Source organism: Vitis riparia, chromosome 18 (assembly GCF_004353265.1).
Source record: "Vitis riparia cultivar Riparia Gloire de Montpellier isolate 1030 chromosome 18, EGFV_Vit.rip_1.0, whole genome shotgun sequence".
In the NCBI taxonomy this organism is placed as follows: Eukaryota; Viridiplantae; Streptophyta; class Magnoliopsida; order Vitales; family Vitaceae; genus Vitis; species Vitis riparia.
This window is the reverse complement of record NC_048448.1, coordinates 37,376,844-37,401,413: the sequence shown is the minus strand read 5'-3', so window position 1 is coordinate 37,401,413 and position 24,570 is coordinate 37,376,844. Positions and strand designations below refer to the sequence as shown.

The following is a 24,570-nucleotide window of genomic DNA, read 5'->3' as shown; positions in this document are numbered from 1 at the left end:
GTAACACTAACAGCAAATATAAAAGCACTTTGAGAATTTAAATTTCAAGTTTTGAGCATTGCCCTTCTTTAAAATTTGTTGGGGGGTTTTGTGCTTTTTTTTTTACTTATGGAAATCACAATTTTCTTTTCCTTTTGTCATATAACCTATTCTCTTTTTCTCTTTAAGAAAAAATAAAGTTTATAACACCAAAGTTCTTAGCTTTAGTTTACAGACCAACTTAATAAACTTTTATTTTCTATTGTAATATTGCCCATTATTGAAAAAGACAAAAATTAATTAAATAACTTCAATTTAATGTGCATTCAGGTGATCTTATGACCTAGTTAAAAGGCACATGGATTTGATAAATTTTTATTTTTATATTTAAATTTTAGAAAAATGCTATAGCTATTATCCTATCAATTAGTTGGAAATAAAAGCAAAGAACAACTGTGTATTGCAAAACCAAGTGTTCGTGTTGTTAGAATGCCTACAAGGAGAAAAATGACAGTAAAATGTAAAAGAAAACAGTGAATAGAGCTTCAAGAGTGGCACTGATGATTGAGGTCAGATCTGGACTAATAAAAAATGATTGAAAAAAAAAATGGTTATCCCCACCACCAATATCCAAACTCTTTAAAAGGCTAAGGGAAAGTCACTCAGTACTCAAAGACCCTTCTATTTTTCCTTCTAATTTCTGCTGTGACTTTGTTACAAACAATCCAACCATGGCCTCCTCTAGCACCGAGAGACCCTCTTCTTCTTCCACTTTTAAGTTTCAATGGAGCTACGATGTGTTTTTGAGTTTTAGTGGTGAAGATACTCGCAGAACCTTCACTGATCATCTCTACTCGGCTTTGATTCGTAACAATATTGGAACCTTTAGAGATGATGAAGAACTTCCAAGGGGAGGAGAGATTAAACCAGAGCTCTTTAGAGCTATTGAAGAATCAAGAATTGCCATTATTATCTTCTCAAAAAACTATGCTTCTTCCAAATGGTGTTTGGAAGAGCTTGTCAAGATCATGAAATGCGAAGAAGGAAAAGGACAAGAAAAAAGATCAGTTATCCCAATCTTCTATCATGTGGAGCCGACTGAGGTGCGGAACCAAACTGGGATTTATGGGGATGCATTTACCCATCATGTGGGAAACGCAGATGAGGAAAAAATAAGGGAATGGAGGTCTGCCTTGGCGAAAGCGGGCTATTTGGCTGGATATGAGGCGAACAAGTACAGGTAATTGTAACTTCTCTTCACCATTCATTCAGGTTATATTTGGTTCAGAAAGTACCGAGAAAAAAAAAAATAAAGAAAAATGATATTTTGTTTGATTTTACTATAAAATTTAATAAAAAATTAAATATAATTAAAATTTTATTTACTTTAAAATTATCTAATGATGTAGGAAATGAGTTTAAAGAAATATATAAAATTAATTTCTCTATTTATTTTTTTTACATTTTCCGAACCAAACATAGCTTTAATCTTTTGGGTAAGTACATCTTGTTATTTATCTTCATTAACTTAACTCCAACAACCATCCAAAAAACATTAAATTTGTTTTATAAGAGATAGTTAACTACCCACTTAAAGCTAAGTGAATTTTAAACTTTCATAACTTTTTTATGCATTTTTTTTTTTATAAAATAAAGATTTGTTCATTAAATTTTCAAACTTGATACCATAAAGTTAAAATTTCTTAAAAACAAAATTTTATTTTATTTATTTATAAAAATGTACTAAATTATTTTAGGTTAAAATTGATATTCTTTTAAAATCATTTAAAAAAATTAATTTAATTAATCTATAAACATTATTTTTCATTAAAGGGTTTTGAAAAATTCTTGTTCATATAGTTAGATTAAAAAATAAATGCAAAAATACCATACAAGAAGCTTTTAAGTTATTTATTTTCTATTTTTTACTGGCACATATTTGTTGTGATAATTTATTTTAAATTTATAAATTTTATTAAATGTAATTGCATGGTGATAGAGTTGTTGAATATAATATGTAAAATAATTTTTTCGGTAATTTACGTCAAAGTATGAACCTTTTTAATGACATTACGGAGTTCTTGAATATTTTTATTTAAAATATAGTAATTTTATTTAGAAATTTATATTTGTCTTTTATTTAATTATTATATAAAAAACATGATAAGATCATTAACATTAATTTATTTATGCTAATTTCATTTTAATTAACATATAATATAATATATATATATATATATATATATATATATATATATATAAAAGGTAGTATATGCATGCATATCTAATTTTATGTTCTATTATGGCATCAAAACTCATTCAATTTGGTGATAAAAAACATCTTTCATGGTGAAGATCTTAGGTTCAAATATTTGCTCCTGCATGTGTGGATTATTTACTATTTAGCTTTAAAAATGTTTGAAACTTATTTTTAAATATGTTATAAAAATAATTTTTATATCTAGTGTTTTATTTATAATCATCATACATGATTATATAATTATTTTTTAAAATAATCATTATAAATAATATAAAACAATTTAAAAATGTTTTCTAAAAACATTATGTTTTATGTTTTTAAGAACAGAAAAAAGAAAACAAATTTGGTTTATCAAACGTGTTTTCTTAATTTTTTCTTTTAGAGAATAAAAAACTTTTCGAAAACAATTGTTAAACAAACCCTAATACTTGAATTTTGGAGGAGGGAATGATGTGGCCCGAATAATTAAATAAAATTACTAAGCTTGCTAGTACTAACCTTTCTCCTTTAAACTTATATTCTTTTCAAATCTTCTTTTTTATCCTAAACTTTTTTGTTTTAAATTTCCTTTTAATAATTAAAGAAAAATAAGAAAAATCCAATTATACAAAGAGACCACGACATACATGAATAACCACTCAAAAAGTTTCTCAAAGACTTTATGAATGTAAAAGCCACGGGGGTCTATATCAAAAAAAAAAAAAAAAAAAAACATAGAATTACCTAGTGAATGCTATGTCCAGGTCTTACACCCCTAGAACCAATTAGTCCCTATGTCCTCAATATGGCAATGGCACTATGCGTGCTCCTTAGTAGACACTTTAATGTCTTAATGGGATGCAAAACTCTCCTACAAATTGAAAAAGAAATCACCAACTATCTGAAAGTGTTGGAATACAAAAAGGCTAAATTTTTTTCTAGAAGTTCACATTAAGAGAAAAAGATTTTTCATGCATAATATTTATAGGGATGAAACCCTGCTGGACCAAAATCCTAAATTTCCAAGAACTGATTTTAGAATATGGAAAATAAAAAATAAAAAATCACAATATTTATTTATTTATTTAATTTTGGAAAATTTGCTTCAAATTCTTGAATGTTGGTTAAGGGTGCTCGAGCATTGGGACTGCTAAGTGTTCTTTGCCAATGCTTGAATGCTGTATCTGGGGGTTGCTTGATCATTTTTTTTTGCTTTTAAAAAAATTTAAAACCTTAAGCTCAATTTAAATCCCCTAAAGTCTAAAATTATCCCACTTGTTAGAACTACTAGTTCTTACAAACCGTTCTATACTTACCTATACTATCATTGGTTAATCCTATAATAATCTTAAGTCTTCAATGGAGTGTAAGATACAATATATACAAAAAAGACTTAAGCTAGAATGAAAGGGACAAAATTGTCAACTCAAACTAAACAATCTAATATACTAACACAAATGTATGAAATTTTCCTTATGATTATGCTATATCTCTTTGAAAAAAACATGGGGACATTAACTAGGAATGAAACTTATGTAATAGTAGATTGATAGAACTTAATTAAATATAAATAAGAATAGAAAAGGGCCTTAATCTAAAAAAATAGTGAGAGAAAGTCATGCAAGTATAGAAGATCATATTGATTGACCCTCTAATAAGTAGCAAAATTATTAGGTTAAAAATCTTGGATGTGGATTAGTAGTTAATTATATGATGGAATTCCCTATCAAAATAGGGTAGTAATATTCTAGACAAGTCATCTTTATTTTGGACCTTCCAAAAGATTAAGTAGCATAAATTAGCACAAAAATATTTAATTTTTTTCTTTCACTTTTTCTAATGCAAATCATATTTACATTTTGTTCCCTTGTTTCTATTACATGTGCATTTATATAGACTCATGAAATTGTACATATATGTAGTTCAATAAATATCATTTATTTCCTCCTAATTCAAATTCTTTTTACGCATACTAAGGGGGTATTTGATAAAACTTGATACTTATTATTTAATAACATAAGTTGTTTTTTAATTAAATTATACTTTAAAGTGTTTGATAAAACTTACTACTTATTATTTAATGACTTAAGTTGACTTTAAATTAAATTACATATAGGTTGTTAACTTAAAACTTATTATTGAATTCTTACTTTAAGTATTAAGGTTGTTTGATAAAATTAATTTAAAACATATTTTAAATCATCAATTGACATATTTATCCTCATAAATTTATAATTAGGGTAAAAGAGGTCAAGTAATAGTAGAGATGGTGGAGTAGCAAAGGAGATTGTGTATATTATTAGGGCAAATGAGGGTAAAAATGTAAAATAAATATGTGAATTTAAGAATAAGTTAATTAGTTGTACTTATTACTTAAAATTGTTTTTACCTCAATTCATATTATTAAGTTATTTTATCAAACATATTTAATTTATTTAATAACTTAAATTAAGTTATTAAGTCATTTTAAGGTATTAAATTAGTTTACCAAACATCCACTAAGTTATAGTTAGAAAACTAGGCATCATTAAGTTTACTTTATATAATTTATTGTCTTTTGTGACTCATTCTGATGCATCACATGTCCTATCATGCTTTGAAATTTGTAGGTATGAATCAAATCTTCTTGATGATATTATTAAGGAAATCCACAGAAGGTTACCTAAGCTTTTATATGTCGACCAGAACATCGTTGGAATGAATTCTCATTTGGAAAAACTAATGTCATTATTAGAGATTGAACCAGGTGAGGTTCGCATGATTGGGGTTTATGGATTTGGTGGAATTGGTAAGACTACCATCATCAACGCTCTTCATAATAAAATCTTACATAAATTTGAGAGCGTTAGCTATCTTGCAAATGTTAGAGATTCTGATTTACTTAAGTTACAGCAACAACTTCTAGATGATACTCTAATGACAAAAGGACGAATAGCTTTAAAGAATCTTATTGAAGGTAAAACAGCAATAAGTGAGAAACTTTCCTCAACAAAGGTTCTTATTTTTCTGGATGATGTGGATGAGTTAAAACAATTAGAACACTTAATTGGAGGGCATGATTGGTTTGGTCCAGGAAGTAGAATTGTCATAACTACAAGAAACAAAGGTTTGGTAACTAGATATGTGGATGATACATATGAGGTTGACAAATTAAATTATAAAGAAGCTCATCTACTTTTCTGTCACTATGCCTTTAAACAAAATTGTCCTAAGGAAGGTTATGATAGTCTCTGTCACCGTGCAGTGCAATATGCTGATGGTCTTCCATTAGTACTTAAAAGGTTGGGTTCTCAATTATCTAGAAAGGGAGAACATGATTGGACAATTGAATTGACTAAACTGAAAGAAGTGCCTAACATGGAAATTGTAAAAGAGCTTAATATAAATTTTCATGAATTAGATCATACAGCGATGAATATATTTCTCGATATTGCATGTTTTTTTAAAGGACATGATAGGCAAAGAGTTTCAAGGATATTGGCTCGTTTCCGACACCATGCAGAAAGTGGGATAAATGGTCTACTCAGTAGGTGTTTGATCACCATTTCAAAGATGAATACAATAAATATGCATGGTATCTTAGCCCAAATGGGTAAGGAAAAAGTTGATATAGAAGATCGTCGTGAACCGGGAAACAGGAGCAGATTATGGAGACGTAAGGATATTCATCGAGTATTAAAAAAGGAAAAAGAAATGGTAAGGTCATATATATATAGCTTTAACAATATTTTTTTTTTTGTTTAAGAAGTTATTTATCTATATCATTTTAGTCAGGTTTTATATATATTGTGTTTTGCTTATTTTATACTCTTATTATCTAGGGGACCCAAAAAGTTGAAGGGATATTCCTCAATGAGTACAGAACAAAACAGATGCGGTTTATGGGCGAAGCTTTCCAAAGGATGAATAGACTTAAATTGCTTGAAGTCAACCACAATCGTGTGCAACTTTTTGAAGATTTTGCATTTCCTAAAGATGGCTTGACATATCTCTATTGGGACAGATATCCTTTAGAATCTCTACCATCAAACTTTCATATGAGAAATCTTGTTGAACTCAATTTGAAGAATAGCAAGATAAAACAACTTTGGAAAGAGAATATGGTATAATTATTATTTATGCTTTTGTTTTATAATATTTTAAGTTCTTAAAATTTGATTTATTAAAATAAATCCTATTTTGTTCCAGCTTCTTAAAAATTTAAGGCGCATCGATGTCAGTGGTTCACAACAGCTCACTGAACTACCGGATATCTCAAGTGTGCCAAATTTGGAGGATCTAATTCTTTCAGGTTGTGGTAGTTTACTTAAGGTTCAGGCACATGTAAGAGTTATGAAACCAACTTTTTTTTTTTTTTTCCTTGGATTTGACAGGGTGTGTGAGGCTTGGGAGTCTTCCTGGGAACATTTATGAGTTGGAACACCTTTTAACTCTTGATTGCAATGACTGTTCAAAACTAACTAGTTTTCCAAAAATCAAGTGCAATATTGGAAAACTAGGGGAGCCTAGTTCAGATGAAACAGGTATAAAATAGCTACCACGATCAATTAAATTTCTGGAAGGTCTTCACTGCGTTTGAATAATTGTAATAATATTTAGTCTCCTGAACAGCATTTGTGATTTGAAAAAGCTTAAAGCTCTTAGTCTTAATGGCTGCTCAAAACTTGATAAATCGCTGGAGGACCTGGAGAGAATGCCATGTCTAGAGGTTCTTTCTTTAAATTCACTTAGTTGTTGATTGCCTTCTTTGTCAGGTTTATCTCTCTTAAGTGGACTGCATTCAGATCAATGCAATCTAACACCAGGAGTAATAAAGAGTCATAACTGCTTGAGCTCATTGAAAGAATTAAGTCTAAGAAGCTGCAATCTAAAAGAAGGGGAAGCCCTCAATCATATTTTCCATCTATCTTCATTGGAAGTATTAAATCTAAGTTGGTTCAATTCAAAGGAAGGAGGAATCCTCAGTTACATAGTTGAGCGTATTGGTCAACTCTCTAACCTAAGAGCCCTTTACTTGAGTCACTGCAAGAAGCTTCCACAAATTCCAGAGCTTCCTTTGAGTCTACGACTGTTAGATGCGCACAGTTTACATGGGACCTCATTGCCACCGATGCATTCCCTGGTGAATTGCCTCAAATCAGCAAATCAGGTATGATTCTCATGTGTTAACCTACAATGTTTGTGTAAGTCGTATATATACCTGTATGTTGGCATAATTAGGGTCAAAATTGTCTTTCCCATGTAAACTAGCATTCGTATTGTAGTGTAATTCTTGGATCTCATGTTTGATGCATCACAAGATCAAGCTAGGTAGCATATTAATGCAGAGCAAAAGAAGCAAGAAAGTGGAAGAAGTTCAAATCGCGCTTCATTTTTGCCAGCCCATTACTAGTGACTCAATGATGTATGACAATACAAATAGTTGCGCTAGCATGGTATGAATTTGATGGAGCAAATGGGGTTGGAAAATGGGATTGAAAGGATAAGCTACTGGTTCAAGGTTGCTAATAGAAGTCCTGGTTCGCTGGAGCTAATCAACTGAGAACCAGCAAATCAATCCAAGTCTTCTGACATGATTTCACTGGTGGAAATTGGTGTTCACATGCAATATGAGGGAAAGACGGGACTGATTAGAGAAGCATTTTTCATGAAAGAGAGTTTGAAATAATGGGAACCGTCTGGGACACATTTTGCTGGATGATGGAAACAAATGGCCGGGAGCGAAAAACATTTGTTTAGTTAGTTGGATGCTCCTCCGCCTTGAAATTTGCATGACAAGAGACCAATAAGGGTATACCATGTGTCCCTCGGCACTTGGTTCTACTCTCATTTCAAAAATGCAGAGCAAGAGAAAATCTTGGTGGGAGATTTTGAAATTTGTGAGAGCTTTGTCTTTGATATTTCTGAGAGTGAATTTGCATGAAGTTCTCTGAATCCATATGAAGAAGTAGTTGCTTTGCCAATAGAATTTTTGTTTTCTAGTTTTTGGAGATCACTTGAATGAGGTGTGGATTGAAGAAATACTCTAGGTGAGAATTGGTGACTGATCTTAGAGGACTTATAGGGAAAACTAGGTTCGTATTCATAGTGGATTTGCAACTATGAAGACACCTATTGTTTTTTCTTTCTTCCGTTCTTTTTTTCTTCACGTCTTGGAGATTTTTTATGTTATATCTAGTGCAATATTGGTGTGCTTGTTTGCTGAGATTTCATTAGAGACTTTCTAGTCTGTGATCACTAATCACTCAATCACATTCATGTAGATATGTTATTTTATCATCTAAAAGAGATTTTAAGTTGATGACATATTAAAAACTCATAAGTTGTATCAAAACAGATTTGCTCATGTTCTCAATATTGATTAACTATATTCTCTTAAAATGGAACTTCATCGAGAAAGAGCCTCTATAGGTAGACTGGAGGGCTGTTAAATTTGGTTGACATCCTCATGTATATGGTGCTAGATAGAGATGGGATATCCACTGGGGTAGAAAAACTATTTAAAGTTGGGATGGTTCAAGGAATGAACTAAATGAACATAATGCTGGAGGCCTCTTTAGTGTCGGAAGAACTAATGAATTGCCACTTGTAAATCAGCAAAAGAGGCTTAGTTACACATGAAGGAACAAGTGTCATAAAAATTTCCAAACTTCAAATGCTCACAACAGAATTTAAGACAATTTACATGGATGAACATGAAATATTTTGTGAATATATTACTGAAATCATGGACATTGTGAATGCTAATTTTCAATCTAGGTGAGCCTATACCTGATTCCAAGGTTATCTGAAAACTATCAAGATCCACTTTGATTGTTTTAGACCTAGGTTAGAACAACAGAGAAATAGAACAATGTTGATTCAATTAAGCTAGATGATATAGTTGGCTCCCTTTTAAACCTTGGAAATGACCTCAGGTGTTCCTAAGAAGAAGAAACATTATTGAACTAAAAGTAGATGAACACGAATCTGGATCAGAATAAGAATACAAATGATCAATATTTGAATGTCTAGGCTTGATAAACTTTCTAGAAGTTCATAGAACTTCAAGAAACAAAGGTAACCTAGTTGAGATAGTAAACAGGGGAAAAGAAATGCAATAAAAGATAAAAAAGCACAAAAAGGATCTAGTTGATTCAAAGTTTTTTTAGTTGTGTCAAGAAACATTACTTTACCTTTAAATGTCAAAAGAACAAGGTCATACAAGTAATTTGGTCTATTCTGATGAAGATTGCACAAATTTCATTGCATTTGCTACAAACATGCATAAACATATTTATGATTTATTGTCACTTGACATTGATGATATTTGTATCTTTTGAGTATGATAAGCCTGATGATATTGTTCATATACTTGTTACCTTCTACATCGCTTTGCAATGAAAAGAAAAATGTTCAATTTGAAAGTGAATCTGAAAAATTTTAAGGTTCATCTCATGATTCAACATATTTGGTAGAAGAGTTGTCTTTGAGAATGCTTACGAAGCCTTGTATGGTTAGTGCCTTAAGATGAAAATTGTGAAGGCTGGATGAGAATAAAAAAAATATTAGAGAAGACTTGAAACTTTGAAGAATGAGAAGACTTCCTTGCTTGACAAAATCTCTTGTCATGAAAATGTGCATGATACTTTGTTAAAGAATTTGAATTGCGTGAAATCTGATTTTGAGTCATGTAAATCAAAATTGACTAAATTGAAAGAAACTACTCATCTTAGCATAATTACATTGAAAACCTTAGTTCCAATAGGTCATCTAAGTACAAAAGTGGTCTAGGATTTTTAGCAAAGGAAGAAATCCCACCTAGCTCCATTCTTATGTTTGCAAGAGAAGTTGAACTTAAGTGCCAGTTATTTCATTAATATTTAGACAAACTGAATGCTTTGGTAAAAGGAAAAGTCAATTAAAGAAAAGATTCCAAGATCATTATAAGATTTGCAAGACTAAGAAAATCCAATGACTAAAGAGTGAAATTAGTGCAAAACCTCATCATTTAGATCTCCAAAATTTAAGGCCTGTTTGGAAATATTTTTTAAAACAGTTCTTCAAAAAAAATTTTTGAAAATTATTTTTAAAAATAATTGTTTGATATTTTCTAAAATAAAAATTTGTTTAGAGACTTGGAATGTTCTCAACTTGTTTTCCGTGTTTTCAAATATTTCTTAAAAAATAATTTTATTTGTAGTGTTTTACCTTTAATCAATCATTTTCCATATTTGTACAATTATTTTTTAAAACAACTTTAAAAAACAAGTGAAAACAATTAAAAACAATTAAAATGTGTTATAAAAAAACACTATTAATTTTGAGAATAAGTTTTCAAAAATCTGTTTTCTCTCGAAAAGTTACCAAATGACTTTTTAGGTTGGAAAACTATTTTTTGTTTTAACAAACAGAAGATTTTTATAAATAGTTTTCAAGCAGCTCTAAAGCTCCCATTAAAAAGGAAATCTAGGTTAAGGAGAGGCAAAAAGCCTTAGTTGACTATAGTACCCTAAGAGCTAGAGAAAAACACACTTTGACTTTTGAGAGTGGCAGCTCTAGTCATATGGCAGGGAGCTTAGAATCTTTCTCCACTTTTGAACCCATAGAGGGAGTTTGGTTGTATAAAACAACCAACTTGAAAGTGACAGGTAGCATTGAAGGAGTTACCATATATTGAGGGGTTGAAAGCAAACTTAATTAGCATGAGTCGGATTTGTAATTGTAGGTTCTTTGTTCATTTCACTAAAAATCAGTGCCTAGTCAAGGATGTCTGTTGGTAAGAAATAGAATTTCTAATATTTGTTATGCCTTCACATCTCTCTGCTTATTTCCCATCTAGTGCACATTGTTGTAAAATGTGAAATTTGAACCCAAATAAGTGTGGCACAATAGGATAGGGCATTTAAACAAAGAATTTGCTTTAGATTTCAAATAAATAACTGATCAAAAGCAATTCTGAATTTAGGAAAGCCAAAAAATCTTGTTTGTCCTTGCTTAAGGGAAAATGAATTCATGTGAGGGAGAAGAAAAAGATGATTTTCTCTTTTTCTTAGGATCTTGGAGCTGTTACATATGCACTGAATGGGTCCTATAAGAGTGGGGAGCTTAGGAAGAAAGAAGTACATCCTAAAATTTGAAGTTTTATGTCTTCAAATGATGAATAAAAATGGATTTTCAGTGAGCAACATATGAAATAATAGAGGAAAGGAGTTTGTCACTATGGGTTCTTGAGTTTTTGTGAGAAGTTAATCAAAGAAGAGTTTTCAGAATATAGAACTTCGTAGAAAAATAAAGTTACTAAAAGGAAAAATGAAGTGGTTCATGAGATCGCACATAATGAAGTACTAAAACAATTTTCTTCTATTACAAGGGTGCAACAACCCTTCTTACACAATATTTATACACAAAAGATACGCCATCCTCCCAAACAATTTCGAAATCACCCTTCAATCTACCCATTCAATCCTGGTGCTATCAGCTTACTCTCCATGGAGTCATACCTAGCTTGTTAAGATTGAAGACTACAACCACTCTCTATATATACTTAGGGATACTACAAAAAAGGCAGCAAATTAGAAAGCGATAAATTCCTACATAATCTACTTGGCTAAGTTTGCTCCAAGGGAAAAAATAAAATGACCTAGCCATGAATTAAAAGATAGAGATGACAGAGGTGAATAACTGAACTCAAAAGTTGGTTTGAAATTAATGTTTTGATACTTCATTTGATTGGGCAAAATTGGGGTTGATATCAAGCTTAAATTTTTGTATGTTGGTCTTAATATGTTGATGTACTACTTGACATGTCTAGAGTATGACTGTATCTTTAGATATGTAACACTCCAACTTCAAGTGTTGGGTGTAGTCCCATGTCTAGGTGTTAGATTCTTTGCATCCCAAAATCTTATATTATTTAAATGAAAGACAACTTGCCTTCCTCCTTTTTAGGGACCCATATGCTTTTTATCACAATTTAATTTGAGGAATTCATTACAATAGAATAATTTTTTATTACACATACCTTGTACCATATGCTTTATGACATGTCACAATTTTTAATCAGTCATCACTTGAGTTAATAAAAATTATATATGTTGATGTAATAAGATTGATATTGAAAGATCTTATCATTTGAAATTTGATTTTTGTTACGATAGTAATGAGTCATCCTTAATTGTAGTTGGAGAATATATTTATTATATCTTCTATATTTTGATAAGATGTTAAGTATTATTTTATTTTGATGTGAATAACCAAATAAGTCTTTTTTTTTTTGTAATAGGATGCTAAGAAAAATTTTAAGGGAATTTATACCACACTATTACAAAACTTTGATTAGTTTAAAACTTCAAAAATTTATGCTGATTTTGTAAACAAATTTCCCTTGGTGTTGATAAAATATAATTTACATTTAAATTTTAATTTGTTTCATATTAATTGTTATAATTTATTTTTAGACTTTTTAAGACATCAATTTTGACATTTTTTTTTTATTTTTTTACATTAATTATTATATTTATCTTTAAATTTTATATGATATAAATTAGTATATGTTTTTTTTTATTTTAAATTATTACTGAAAATTTTCTATAATGGTAATTGTGAAATAAATTTATGATTAATTTCTTATTTTAATAGGATATTGAGAGAACCTTCAGGAAAATATAGTCGATTATGAGTAAACCTTTGGGAAAATATAGGAAAATATCATTAGAGCAAATTCTGAAATTTCTAGTGTGAATTTCTATTAGGATTTGAGGGACTGTTTTGAGTCCATTAGATGATCCCTTCAATGAGATGTTAAAAGGTGATTGTGTTGGTGTGAAATCAGCGGAGGACAAGAGAATTCTCAGTACTTGAAGAGGCTTCTAGGAAGCTTCAGCGAGAGATCAGTTGTGAACACTCTGAATCAATTGAAGTGGATTGATACAAGTGATTGAAGAATTCAAGTTGAGGGGTTCTACAAGATCAGTGATTGGTCTTGGAGGAGTTGTTTGTAAAGCTTTCATCAGAGACATTCTAGTCATTGATTATGTGCTGATCATCATATATTCAACATAGCATTTCCCCTCACTTTCAGTTAAAACTGGGAATTAATTTAGAATAAATTTAACAAAAACTGATAACATTTTACTCTCTTAAAAACTCACATAATGGCACAGACCCACTGGATTTACATTGTGCTTTTGTGCAGGATTTAAAATGCAAGAGCAGTTCAAATGAAGTACTTCTCACTGGTTCTGAGTACACTGGCCATGGAATTTGTATTGTTTTTCCAGGAAGCAGTGGAATTCTAGAGTGGATAAAGAATCAGAAAGAGGGATCTTCTATAAGGATAAATCTTCCTCAGAATTGGTATGAAAATAACGACTTCTTGGGAGTTGCTATATGCTGTGTTTATGTTCCACTTGATGAATGTGAGTATATATCTGAAAATGATTCTGCATATACATCTGAGATGGAATCGGATGATGGATCTGCTTATGAGTCCGAGAATGAATCTGGTGACGAACCCCTGAATGAATCTGAGGATTTACTTGAAGCTGAATCTTCATTCTTTGCTAAGTTAGCATGTCAATTGGAAATGGATGAGTCTGTGCAAGATCTCAGGTTTGGCACTACTTGTAAATGCTACCATTTTGGAGGTGTATCAGAACAAATGTGGCTGATATTCTATCCCAAAGTTGCTATTCAGAAGAGCTGTGGCTCCAATCAATTCACGTCGCTTACAGCTTCATTTGTGGGCTCTTACAGTAATTTTAAGGTGATCAAGTGTGGGCTCCAACCTATATACGCCCAAGATCCAATGGTACAGACTGCAGATGTGGATGTTAGCTGCTTGGAATGTCAGAGGAATGAGGAAAACCGGAATCTTTGTTTCAAGGGTCAGACAATCAACCAACTACCCATTGAGTATCCCTCTGAAGTTGAAACCTTATGTTTGCGAGACTGCAAAAACCTTGAGAGTCTGCCAACAAGCATTTGGGAGTTGAAATCCCTAAAATCTCTCGTTTGCTCGAACTGCTCACAACTACAGTGCTTTCCAGAAAGCTTGGAGAATATGGGAAACTTAAGGGAGCTTCACTTGAATGGAACAGCTATAAAAAAGCTACCATCATCAATTGACTATATGAATAAGCTTGAAGTTTTGAATCTGGAAAGTTGCCAAAACCTTGAGACTCTTCCAGAAAGCATTTGTAATTTATGCTCTCTTGAAGTTCTCCATGTCAGTCACTGTTCAAAACTCCACAAATGGCCACAAAACCTGGGGACGCTGAAAAGTTTGAAGCTTCTCTATGCTTGTGGCTTAAATTCAACGTGCTGCCGATTGCTTTCTTTGTCAGGTTTATGCTCCTTAAAGTCGTTATTTTTATCTCAGTCAAAGCAAATGGAAGGAGCAATCCTGAGTGATATTTGCTGCTTGTACTTGTTGGAAGTGTTAGATCTATGTTTCTGCAATATAGATGAAGGAGGAATCCCCACTGAAATTTGCTACCTATCATCTCTGCAACAATTACTTCTAATGGGGAATCTTTTTAGGAGCATACCTTCTGGGATCAATCAACTTTCTATGCTGAGACTCCTTGACTTGAGTCACTGCCCAGAGCTTCTACAAATTCCAGAGCTTCCATCCAGTTTGCGAGTCTTAGATGTACATGAGTGCACACGGCTGGACACTTCATCAGGTCTACTCTGGTCTTCGCTATTCAAATGCTTCGAATCAGTGATTCAGGTATGATATTCATAGCACTTTGCTTTTTCTATGCAGGCATGGGGATTTACGTGTTAATTAAATTTTCTGCAGGATTTGGAATGTGGGATTTATGTTAGAGAAAAATGTTTTCGCCAAGGAGTTAGTGTTATTATTTCAGGAAGTAGTGGAATTCCAAAATGGATAAGCCATCACAAAAAGGGAGCTAAAGTAGTAGCAAAGCTTCCTCAAAATTGGTATAAAAATAACGACTTTTTGGGTTTTGTTTTGTACTGTGTCTATGATCCACTTGATAATGAATCTGAGGAGAGACTGGAGAATGATGCAACTTACTTCAAGTATGGTTTGACTTTGCGTGGTCATGAACTTCAGTTGGTGGATGGTCTCTCATTTTATTTCTCGGGTAACTGCTGTAATGCTGTACCAAAAATGTGGATGATTTATTATCCTAAGGTGGCTATTAAGAAGAAGTATCACTCAAATAAATGGGGGCAGTTGGAGGCTTCATTTTGTGGCTACTTACATGGTAAAGCAATGAAAGTGGAGGAGTGTGGGATCCATCTTATATATGCCCATGATCATGATCAGAACCATGATAAAGCAATGATACCCACTATTTGCTGGAAATGTCAACAGGATGTGCAATCCCAACGGCAGCTTTGTTTAAAGGGAAATGCTATCAATGAACTACCCACTACTGGGTGTCGCTTAAAACTTGATAGCTTATGTTTGTGGGAATGCAAAATCTGCACGAGTCTTCCAAGTAGCAGCATATGTGAGTTGAAATCCCTTACAGCTCTCTTCTGTTCAGGCTCTTCACAATTAAGGAGCTTTCCGGAAATCCTTCAGGATTTGGAAAATTTAAGAGAACTTCATTTAGAGGGAACTGCAATAGAAGAACTACCAGCAACAATTCAACATCTAAAAGGACTTCAATGTTTATGTTTGTGGGAATGCAAAAGCCTTAAGAGTCTTCCGAGTAGCATATGTGAATTGAAATCCCTTACAATCCTCTTCTGCTCAGGCTGTTCACAATTAAACAGCTTTCCGGAAATCCTTGTGGATGTGGAAAATTTAAGACAACTTCATTTAGATGGCACTGCAATAGAAGAACTACCAGCATCAATTCAACATCTAAAAGGACTTCAATATTTGAATCTGAAAGATTGTTACAAACTTGTCAGTCTTCCAGAAAGCATTTGTAATTTGAGTTCTCTCAAATTTCTAAATGTCAGTTTCTGTACAAAACTTGAGAAATTTCCCGAGAACCTGAGGAGTTTGCAATGTTTAGAGGCTCTATCTGCTTCAGGTCTAAATCTAAGCATGCACTATTTTAGTAGCATACCTGCAGGCATCATTCAACTTTCCAAACTGAGAGTCTTTGACTTGAGTCACTGCCAGAGGCTTCTACAAGTTCCAGAGCTTCCGGCAAGTTTACGAGTTCTAGAAGTCCACAGTTGCTCATGCTTGGAAACTTTATCAAGTCCATCAAGTCTACTTGATTTTTCTCTGCTCAAATGCTTTAAATCAACAATTGAGGTATGATTTTCATAACATTCAGCCCTTTTTCCTTACGAACACAGAGTATTAACACTGTACTTCTGTGCAGGAATTTGAATGCGGCTCCTATTGGAACAAGGCAATCAGAGTTGTTATTTCGGGAAATAATGGAATTCCAGAGTGGATAAGCCAGCAAAAAAAAGGATCTCAAATAACAATAGAGCTTCCTATGGATTGGTACAGAAATAATGACTTCTTAGGATTTGCTTTATACTCTGTTTTTATTCCTATGGTTTATGATGGCTTGAATTGCGAATTGAATTTCTGTGGTGATCAATCTGAATGCTGTCACGTTGATGATGTCTGGTTTTTATGCTGCCAAATTTGTGGTGAATCAAGTCAAATGTGTGTGACTTATTATCCGAAGGTTGCTATTGACAACCAGTATTGGTCAAACAAATGGAGACGTTTGAAGGCTTCATTTCATGGCTTTGATGGTAAACCAGTCGAAGTGAAAGAGTGTGGGTTCCATCTTATATATACGCCCAATGTTATCAGCAAAAACATCCCACAACATACCAATACTGATGCTCAGAGAAGCTGTGACAACACGGAAGCCACCAAGCACAACCATCAGAAAATGATAGAGTATAATGATGAGCAGAGAAGTTGTGACACCAGATCAGCAGCAGAAGAGACTAATACTAATGCACAAACAAGCTATCACTACTCACAGTGCACTGAGCTTAGCGATTCTGCAATGGATACGACGACACAGAATATTAACAGTGATGTTGATGCCCAAGATGATGAAGAGGACCATATGCACAACTGGTTGGAGCTTCTTTGCAAATTTGTTCAATGGATATGCTGCAGAAGATACTAAACATTTATCTCAAGCTTTTTGTGAGCCACGATCCTTTCTCTTCTTCTTAGTTTCTATTATATGGCTATTTAAAGGCGTCGAAAATTCTTCTAATGATCTCATTTTTCTTCTTTTTCTTCTCTTTTTTTTCCTAGCGAGCCCCTGTTTTGAAAGTCCAAAGGCCTCCATAGGCTAAAATCCAAATCTGTTTTACTCAAAAACAATTTTTATTAAATAACCCAGTGCAGAAAATTACATCGTTGATTTTAGAGCATATGTAGTACGAGCTTGACTGCAGTATTAAACTTTTTTTTTTTAAATTAGTGCAGGAAATTACACCTTAGCCTTTGACTTGATCAAGCTTTGGAAGGGCATGATACATTGCTCAATGGATGACATTAAGGGCCCAACCTCTATCAAGTAAGCCATGAAAGTCCTTATTAATCAAGTCAAGTCAAACATTTCATATCAATTAATAATTCTGATTAAAGTGGTGCCTCACACTTTATTTTATTTTTTACTATGCATATTTGTTGGTATAAAAAAGAGATAGATTCTCAAAGCAAGAATAAGAAATCAAATTATGAGGGGAACTACATTATAAATTCAATTTTTTTTTTCCTCTGGAATATTGTTTTGACAAGTATTTCAAATGGGTTAAAAATAGAATTATGACATTATTTTGCTAACTAAAGTTGTTGGGATTGATTCTTTAGTTTGTATGTTATCATTTTTGAAGCATTAAACATTTTTTGAACTCGTTCATTGTAGAAAAATTACACAATTTAATTCCTTATCCTTAGGTTTGATTGATATCTAAATGGAATATCTCAAGCAATTGAAAGTGCAACCATCACATGATTAGTTAAAGGCTCGAAACTCGATTGGTCAATCTTTGCATCTTTTGTGACTGAGGTAAGTTGGATGTTTCATCTTAATTTCCAATTTCGATTAAAAATTTATTAATTTGAACTCACACTATTTAATTTTTTGCTCTACTTCTTTTAATTTTTTTTTACATCAAAGGGAATGTGAATCTCAAAATCAGAATGAGCAATCAAATTGAAGAGGATAAGAACATCTTAATTTCAAATATTTTGAGAGAGGTACATGTCTCTCCCCATTACGAGTCAAAGATAAAATTATTGTCACTACAAAAAATGCTACATATAGTCACATAGCTTTAGCCAAGGAGTCAATAAAAGTTGTGACTATACATGCTGATATAGCTACACCTTGGGTTTGTCCACATGGAAAGGATTGGAGGGAGCCAAAGGCTGGAGGGAAATTTGATACTAAGGTATATGTAGTGGTAGCCACTTTGAGAACCATATCCGTAGATGGCGTTATGGATGTGGTGATCTCTTTGTACTGCTACCATATACCAATTTTAGAAGTGATTATTTTGTGTAGTTAGAATTCCAAGAACTTTCTACTGTTTATATATTTGTAATTGATTTTTCCCTGGGACTCTATTAAGGAGAATCCTATTCCACATTGATTGAATACTGAAATTAAATTTTATTCCTAGTACCTAAACATGGTCTTAGGGTTTTTAAGTTACACACTTGGCATTGTTTGCCCTAGGTCTTTAGTTGGGTGTTAGGATTTTGTTTTGCTATAGATAAGAGTACAGATTTTGAGTTGCCCAAATGACAAAGAATCAAATGAAAATATTTTGGCTTTCATCTTCTTACTAGGCCATCAATTATCATATGAGTAAAAATGGAAGGTTTGACAATGTTGTCCAAATGGGGTCTTGAATATCATGTCATCAAAAGTAGGTAGGGAGCAAAGACCAGAGCCTCCACTTTCATAAAACAATTTGGTGGCAACATAGACCTAAATGATCATGTAGGCCAAAAATAGCACTTTAATGCATGGATCGCAAGTCCTTTCTTCTAACTAGTTGCAGAATTCAGTCCCTTCCAATATGAGTGTTAGACTTGCCTCCCTCTTAGAGCCCCTTCATACTAGCATCAGCCTTATGATCTATGAGCAATTTCCTATGCTAAACCAAAAAAAAAAAAAAATATAGAAACAGCTATGTGAAGCTTTCCCAATATTCTCTGTTTTTTTCCCTTTTCACTTCCCCCATTTATATCTTTCCTACTTATTAATTTGTGTGCATTGGGCATAAAATCTATTTTCTTTTATTTTTTTTCCTTAATTTGAAGATTGTTTTTAAGTTACATACTAGCTTGTAAAATAATAAGAGATATCATGATTTCTCTGGTGGATTCATTAAACCCTTAGATCATTTTAATTGTTGTGTTCATTTGCTAGGTCATGACATGATCAACGATGATAATGGCAAAGCCTTGGTAAACAATGTCATTGAGTACAAAATTTAAATTTCTTCTATAAAAATGATTGTGTTTGATGCATGGTTATGATCAATTGCTTATGCCTTCAGGAAATATTGTGATATTGTTTTGTCACTAGATGGAGACTAAGAAGTATTGAAATCATCTTCTGATAAAGATTATGGCAAATATTTGAGAGTTCTTGAGTTTCCATCTTCTTTTATCTCTTTCTTTTATCTGTGTATTCTTTTGAATGAACAAAGCATGGAAGTTTTGTTTTGAGGAGGTTCCATGGATTGTGGACTATTATGCTTATCATGATAATTGTGTTTGGATGTTTCTGCTGTAGACTATAAACATTCTTGTGAAATTAGAATTGAATGCTTGTTTCAATGGTATTCTTGATGATGACTGTTCTTTTCCTGGCTGTGAGGAAGAAATACTTCATTTTTGTTTTTTAAGAGACTTGATTACAGACTTTGCCTCAATTTGCCATAGCATAGACTTCAGAATGAACTTATATTATTTGAATTCCATTTAGTTGTGTTGCTTTATTCTAACCGGATCATTTCTCTCTAATTCTCTAAATATGTACTATGATATTCGCTTTCCGGTTCATGCAGGTATCCATTTTAAAGAACCGTGTTAATATTGCCAATGGTACACCTAGCAGGTTAGCAACCCACATTTATGAGGGCATCTTTGGCTGTGAATTTAGGTGTTTTCAAATTAAGGGTAATTAAGATTCCAGGTTTTGGGCAGAGTGGAGTAGTTTGTGAGGATATAGTAATCTTAGGCTTTCTGCCAATATAATGAGAAACTATCTGAATTGAAGAAAATAAGAAGAGTAAATGCTTGTTGGAATTTTTTTTTTCCCTCCTTATGACTTATATGCCCTGCCAATGTTTTGACTTTTTCAGTGGGGTGATTAAGATTCCAGTCTTTGGCTTTCATCATTTTTCCGTTTTAACTGCTATCTTCATTTTTGAATATCTAAAAGCAACAAGAAGTTTCTGTTCCCAAAAGAAATAACACATTTTGTACTTTCAAAATCTAGGGGAGTTAAGCAACAAATTTCCTACTCTTTGGTTGATTTCCATTTTTTCACTATTTGATTTTCAAGAGTAGGTTGTCTTCTTATTCCTTACATTATTATGCTTTACAACTTTCGTTTCTGCTTCAACTTCATTTTATTTTAATCGAATAATATGCTTGTTTGGTTCCAGGATCAAGAAGTTAATTGACGTGGAAGCATTAGGGCTTTCAAGATTATCGATAATTTTGCTTGACATGCACACAAATGTTAAGTTTTATTCCTTGTTTACGCTTCCACAAGTCAAGTATGATCATTGGTTTACTTGTCTGCATGGGGGAGGCAATTCTTGGAAACAATTTTCTATTTCCCATATCATGTTTCGCAAACATCCAATTTTGAGTTCACTTAAAAAGAAGCGTCTTGAAGTCCAACAATACCACACCTCTCCTCTCAGCAACATCATACAAATTATCTATAATGATTTGATGATTTTACCAAATGACATCCTCATCAAATGATATTGTTGGAAGTTTCCTAAATGGTTCACTTAGGATTTTGGCATCATTGAGGATTCCTACTGGTTATATGTTTCGGTGATAGAACTGTTTAAAGGTGAACGTGAATTTTGCAAAATTAACATATTTTTGGTTGGAGGATATTAAAAACTAGGAAAAGTAAAATGGGCATTCTTAGAGCACCAAGGTTAAAAAATAAGTTTCAAATACCACCACCTGATGTTAGAAAGTCAACAATCCACACCAGCCCTGCCCTTTCTTGATCCCTTGATGCTTCATTCCTGTGGAATGGATTAAAGAAAACAAGAGGTTTATCATTGTAATGATCGGGTATTTTATGTCATGTTAGCATTTTTATTTTGAAAAGTTTTATTTTGAATGATGGTTGAAAAGTCAAAAAGAAAAGTGCCTGAAGAACACGTGTTAGTTTTGGATTGGTGAAATTCGGTTTATTGTGTTGGTCAATTAGGCGAGTTGAAAATTTTATGCTATGTCAGCCTTAGAGTGGAAATTTCTTAGGATTTTAGTAATTGAGAATTTTCGAAAAAGAAAAACGAAAACGAAAATGAAAAGTTAATTAATTAAAATTAATTAGAATTAATAAAAAAATTAATTAATTATATTAAATTCCTTATTAATAAAATTGAGAAAATATTAAATTGTGTGTTTTATAAAAAAAAAAATGAAATGAAATTGGAAATGAAAAATAACCAAATGAAAATAAAGAGAAAAAAAAACAAAAATGAAAAGGAATTAATTTGGGCTTAGATGAAATGGGGTTTTAAAAGAAAAATTGGAATTTGTTATTGGGTTTTGAACTTTGAGTTGGGCTTGAGTGGATTGGTGGTAAGTGGATTAAAATTGTAAAAAGAAAGGAAAACATGAGAATTAGTTATTGGGTTTTGAACTTTAGGCTGGGCTTGAGTGGACTAGTGGTAAGTGGATTAAAAGGAAAATAAATGGGCTTGGTAAAAAGGAAGGGAAACAGTAGTAGATCGTGTGAGAAAGGGAGGCGGCGGCACTGTGGGGAATTTCATCTCGTCGGAACTTTGACTGGCAGTTTGGGTGGTCAAATGACCTCCGTTTTGGCTCAGATTTTGAGGGGGTGCTTTACTCGATGAGAGGAACAATCCTACGGTGGCCAATCGTGTTTTTAACGGTTGAATTCTTAGATCTATGGTAGGGGACCCTAACCCTAAAACTTAAATTTAATGTGTTTTTCCTTTGGCAAAAATTGTAAATATTGTCATTATGAGTTAAGTAGGAAATATGGGTGTTGTCTGAATTTTTCTGGATTATTTGGAATTTGTTTGGAATTTTTGTAATTGCGGGAAATTGATTTTGGTTGATAATTAATTTTTTTGAATTGTTAAAAATTATTAGAAGCGTTGAAAATTTCCAAATTTAGGGTTAAATTTCAAATATAGTGATTTGTGAATTTTTGGGCATTGGTTAGAATATTTTCGGAATTTTTATAGTGGAAAGTTAGTTAATTTTGAATATTAAAAATTATTAGAAGGGTTGAAAAATTCCAAAATTAGGGTTTAATTTCAAAAATAGTGATTTGTGAATTTTTGGGCATTAGTTAGAATATTTTCGGAATTTTTATGGTGGAAAGTTAGTTAATTTCGAATATTAGAAATTATTATAATGATTGAAAATTTCCGTAAGTGTGGTATAATTTAAGTTTATTGATATGCAAATTTTTGAATATTTATTTAGGATATTATCGGAAATTTTAATGTGGGAAATTATTTTATTGAATTATTGGGGAATGTTGAGATTGTTGAAATTATTGAGGAACTTTGGAATTGTGGCATTCAATTGCATCATGGTTATGTGAAAATAAAATAAAATTATGAAGATTGTGAAAAGTGTATGAAATGGAAAAAAATGAAATAGTGATGAAAAGTGAAAGCCTGTGTGAGGCGAATTAAGAAGGGAGAGAGATCCCTAGGTTGAAAGACACAAAAGTTACCCCGGGAAGACTCCGAATGAGGAGTGTATTTGGGTGCGGACGCGTATTCTTCGGTGAAAGCCCGAGAACAATAGTGCATTGTATGACTGTGTGTCACACGTTCATGTGCATTCATTTAATTGTTGAATGTTGTGAAATTGTGTATAATATTAGATATTAAACTATATGGTTTGATTGATACTGTTGAATTGTTCCTGTTGTGTTGAAGTGTTCTTTTCGTATTCTTTGGAACTTAGTAATCCCCTTAACCCCTTGGGTGTTAGGCATCCTACTGAACAATGTGGAAATGCTCACTCCTTTTTTTTTTTACACCTTTTTAGATGCAGATATCACTCCTGAGGATCCGCAGGTGGGGTAGGGAGGACTTCAGGATGCTCCTGGAGCGGCCTAGTGAAGTGTGACATTTTCTTTTATTATGTTTTTTGGATTTTGGGATTTGTTATGAAGTCTTATTTTGATTAAGTTGTTTAATTGTGAACTTTTATTTTTGGACTATAATGAATATTTATTAAACCTTGTTGTTTTGAGTAGTTTTGGGATATTGTAGTTTATGAGAATTCTAGTGGGATGTATGTAAATAAAAAATAAAAAAATCCAGAGCGTTTTAGTTGACTGCCAGCATGGAATAGAAGGAACCCTTAGGGTCAAACCTTTGACTTAGGGTCACGGGTCAAATTTTGGGTCGCTCGGAATTTGGGTCGTGACAGCGTGGTATCAGAGCCAAGATTGCAATAATACCTTGGGATCAATGTTTGTGGGTGTTGTGTGTATTGTAATGTTATGTAATGTTATGATTTTTTGTATGTGTTAGTTAATGAGTTTATTATTAAATAAAGTAGTTAATTGTTGATTCTTGATGTTTGAAAGCCTTGTGATGGTTCTTGTTGATGATAATAAGAACATGATGATGTTAATTATGTTGAATTATGTATTGTGATTGTAGGAAAGTGAAAGTTTTGATAGTTGTTGAAGTTGTTAAATGGGTACATGTGAATTTATTTTGCTCACCTTGGTAATGTGGTTGAATTAGGGATTGTTAAATTTGAAATGGAGGGAAGGACCAGAAGAGGAGGATCTGAGAGAAATGAGGAGTTGGAGTCGGTAAGAGAAGAACTACTCCGAGAAGTAAAAAGGGAGTTGAGAGAGACTGTTCAGTCGATGAGAGGTCAGGACTCTAGGAGATCAGGACTTTAGGAGATCAGGAGGTACCCAGGGCCATGAGGATTCAGACCACTCACATAGGAGGAATCGCACTGAGAGGCCAGTAATGAGCCAAATGGAAGCGATGAAGAGATTCATGGTGATGCAACCTCCATCTTTTAACGGATAGCCCAGTGCAGAAGCAACTGAGCATTGGTTGAGGAGGATGAGAAGAATTCTGGTGGGGTTGGACATACCTGAGGAAATGAGGATAAGTCTGGCAGCATACATGCTTGTGGATAAAGCTGATTTCTGGTG

At 32.6% G+C, this 24,570-nt stretch overlaps 1 protein-coding gene across 3 annotated transcripts; it reads left to right on the top strand.

Annotated features, from left to right (window-relative positions):
* The first annotated feature begins 624 nt into the window (after nt 1-624).
* On the top strand, nt 625-23,553 carry LOC117907546 (disease resistance protein RPV1-like). Of its 3 annotated transcripts, XM_034821125.1 has the most exons (15): nt 627-1,219; nt 4,828-4,964; nt 5,667-5,914; nt 6,040-6,321; nt 6,407-6,509; nt 6,592-6,741; nt 6,973-7,367; nt 13,395-14,933; nt 15,006-16,451; nt 16,522-17,318; nt 17,602-17,697; nt 18,081-18,192; nt 20,207-20,256; nt 20,810-20,885; nt 23,433-23,553. In XM_034821125.1, exons 1-10 carry the CDS (start codon nt 711-713, stop codon nt 17,296-17,298), a joined length of 5,586 nt encoding a protein of 1,861 aa, XP_034677016.1. In that variant the 5' UTR covers nt 627-710; the 3' UTR covers nt 17,299-17,318; nt 17,602-17,697; nt 18,081-18,192; nt 20,207-20,256; nt 20,810-20,885; nt 23,433-23,553. The 3 variants fall into 3 exon arrangements, with proteins under 3 accessions (XP_034677014.1, XP_034677013.1, XP_034677016.1); XM_034821123.1 differs by lacking the exon at nt 20,810-20,885 and having other exon boundaries at nt 625-1,219; nt 4,828-5,914; XM_034821122.1 differs by lacking the exon at nt 23,433-23,553 and having other exon boundaries at nt 625-1,219; nt 4,828-5,914; nt 20,810-21,053.
* Nucleotides 23,554-24,570: the final 1,017 nt, after the last annotated feature.